This window comes from Musa acuminata, unplaced genomic scaffold (genome assembly GCF_036884655.1).
Source record: "Musa acuminata AAA Group cultivar baxijiao unplaced genomic scaffold, Cavendish_Baxijiao_AAA HiC_scaffold_1125, whole genome shotgun sequence".
Lineage (NCBI taxonomy): Eukaryota > Viridiplantae > Streptophyta > Magnoliopsida > Zingiberales > Musaceae > Musa > Musa acuminata.
Genome location: NW_027021338.1, coordinates 38,016 through 41,001, shown reverse-complemented (window position 1 = coordinate 41,001; position 2,986 = coordinate 38,016). Strand labels below are relative to the sequence as shown.

General features: G+C 41.8%; 1 protein-coding gene across 1 annotated transcript in view; it reads right to left on the bottom strand.

The window, feature by feature from the left end:
• Window positions 1-714: 714 nt before the first annotated feature.
• The window catches only part of LOC135666742 (photosystem I P700 chlorophyll a apoprotein A2-like), a 4,547-nt gene continuing 2,275 nt past the window's right edge, over window positions 715-2,986 (bottom strand). Inside the window, exon 2 of the mRNA XM_065178371.1 lies at window positions 715-822. Coding sequence (XP_065034443.1) covers window positions 715-822 — 108 coding nt within the window. The remainder of the gene's footprint in view (window positions 823-2,986) is intronic.

The window sequence follows — 2,986 nt, the reverse complement described above, 5'->3', positions numbered from 1 at the left end:
GGAGAAAAAACGGAAAGAAGACCTCGAGGCCCATAAACGAGAGAATAGCATAGAGAACCCAAGGCCGAAATGGCAGAGATGCTGCAGCCTCTTTGATCAGGTAGTGAAGAGTTTACCACGGCTGGGACTTCCCCTGAAAGTAGTGGTCCAAGTCCTAATGAGAACTTATAGAGTAGCAGAGATAGGCGCTAGGTGAAGCGAACACTAATCTTACAAGGGTCTTCTCCTCCTTTTGAAAGTCCGAATTAGTCTATCTCATTAGCTTTGACCTATCCTATAGATGCTTTTTCCGCTGGTCCATATAACTTGGCATTGAGACTATTGATATCTGTCTGTGTCATCATCTCTTCTTACTTCTCTCTCGGATCACTCACCCCTTCTCTTCTCCTCATCGAAGGAAGGCAATGAATTCCAATGTACCCCAGGAAGTTTTAGGGGATTTTCTTTTTACAGTAAATGAGACTTGACTACGCTATTCAAAGCTGGTATGAAGGACGCTCTGACTGCCCGACGAGTCCCTTCTAAGCTAGCAACCTAATCTGTTTTCCTTATTGGTAGAGGGAGTAGCATCTTTCCCGAAACCAAGGGACAGGAGGCAATGGATTTATAGTACAACTGGGGCACAGGACATTGATACCGGGATTGAGGCAGAGGTTTCTGTCTGGGCATTGAGAAGGAAGGCCGCTAGAATAGAAACGAGGAGGGTGCCCAATCCTATTTCTGTATTTCCAATACTATTTCTGTATTTAGAGCATTGTTATCAAACTGATTGAAGGCAAGAAAATCCTTAGGTATTCCAGAACCTTGACTGGCATTACACACCTGCGGAGATCGGGTACCACAAGAGATAGGTTTCAATAAAACATGGTAGGGGCCTTCGATGTATGAGGCAGCCTCCTTGTTTGCTTAGGGCAATACTTCCCGTTCAAAGAAGGAAGGCGCATAATCGTATAATCAGGTCCGTCCTTACTATAGTTCTTCTCCACTAACCCCATTTCTCTTTTCTTTATTGATTGATTATTTCTTGATTGATTATTTCTCTTTTCTTTATTGATCTATTGTAGTCAGTATTAGGAACTCTTTTGCTTGCTTGTCCAGCTCTATCTTCTGTCCCCTTACTTTTCTTTAGGGTAAAGGATAAGATCTGATCTATTCTTACTAGAGCTAACAAAGAACGACTCTAAAGCATACACCATTTGGGAGCTACTACTTGCTCTTCCCTTCGCTTTACCCTATCTTACAAAGGCTTGGTCTGAATCACTATATTCCCTGTAATCTCATTCTTGTCCCTGGGCCAAGCAACTACGCCTGTCAACTTTTCAGTCAATTGGGGGCGCTCTAACAGTCCTGTCCTTTCGAATGGAATGTAAGTGCCCCTCATGATAGAAAGAAGTAACAAGGCAGCTCCGGACTTACCTTATATCCTATGCAAGTGAGATTCAATTCAATGTTGCGCAGAGTGAGTGAGATTCAATGAATTGTTGCAGTGATATTCTTTTTCTATACTTTGTGAATTAGATGACACAAGCAAGAGCGAACCGAACTAACTCACATTCTCTTTAACAAAGCCGTTTCGCAAGCCCCGAAACAATAACAATGATAGCGGTATCGGTGACTCCGCCTCTGTCCTTAGAGTCTAGCGTTAGGAGATAGATATGAGTTATTCCATCAATATCTATGCCCAGAGATAGAGTTAGATTGAATTCAGAAATTCCTATTAGCGCATCAGATCAGCCAGAAATTCATGTTTGCGAGAATATAGAAATAATGGAATTGGGTAGCAAAACAAACCTATGTATTCTTCTGAAACTCCAATAAGGGTGCTCACGTGTGCTTGTTCCCTGACTTGATTTTAGGATTGACTACTTGTGTGCTTGTTCTGTTACTTTGGATTTCGATCTACTACTTGTGTGCGCTCTTCCCTTGCTTCCTCACTCCTTACTCAACTCCTCTATTCCCTTGCTTGTTCGCATATAAAAGAATCTAGTAACGGAGCGAGGCTCTTAGCACCTTTCTTTCTTTTGCTTCAAAACAAACTCATAACAAAAAGCAGCGTAAAGCCTATGATATGTTGCGTGGTTCACTATTTATTCCATTGATAAGAAGGAGTGCCCCCCCAGTGAAAGGCTCACTGGTAAAGAAAACATTATGAGTCCCCTCACTGACAGAGCTAATGAAATTGCATTGGACTAACTCGCCACGGGAAAGCTAGCCATGAGTTAATGTTCTAAGCCCTATGAATGAATGTGCATTTGATTCCGAAAGAGAAGATTGAATAGCTCCTCCTTCTCTTGCCATTTCGAGAGAACACCTTAAGCTCCTCAGCTGCAACAGCACTTTCGTTTCGAGAGAAACCTTAAGCTCCTCTCCGCACTAAGCCAAACAAGAGGCATATTCATGTGCACAGGCAATTCCATTTTGAAAGCATTCTCCGTAGGCTACTAGTCCTAGCAAAGAGCGGCACCATCTATTCTCACAAACCAAGGGAGACCAAAGCAGCAAGAACAAGAGGCGGCTTTTGAAGAGATTGTGTTTCAATACTATAAATGCAGATTCTGATTGAAAAGAACATCTTCCTCTGTCTGTTGAGCTCGATAAGCATAAGCCTGATTAAGGGGCATCCCATCTCCCGGAAGTTGCTTCTGATTCAATTGCTAACAAGCGCGTTGTGGTAAAGAATTGGATATTAGTCCCACAGCTCCTTACATAACACTTACTACCGTGGCCTAAATGCAACGTACCTTCTCCGCATTAATTTCAATCGCATGAAACCAACCCCTTATTTTCTTACAAAACAGCTAACAAAGAGATAGGAGAGAAAGATTCCCTATTCTCGATTGAGCAAGCAGAGGAACAAACAAAAGAATGGAATTTAGTGTATAGAAAACTAGAATATTACCAGCTTTCTATCTATACAATGTGCAATGAAATGATTTTGCTTGTTTGTTTGTTTCAATGATTTGATTCTTTGTTTGTTTCAATGATT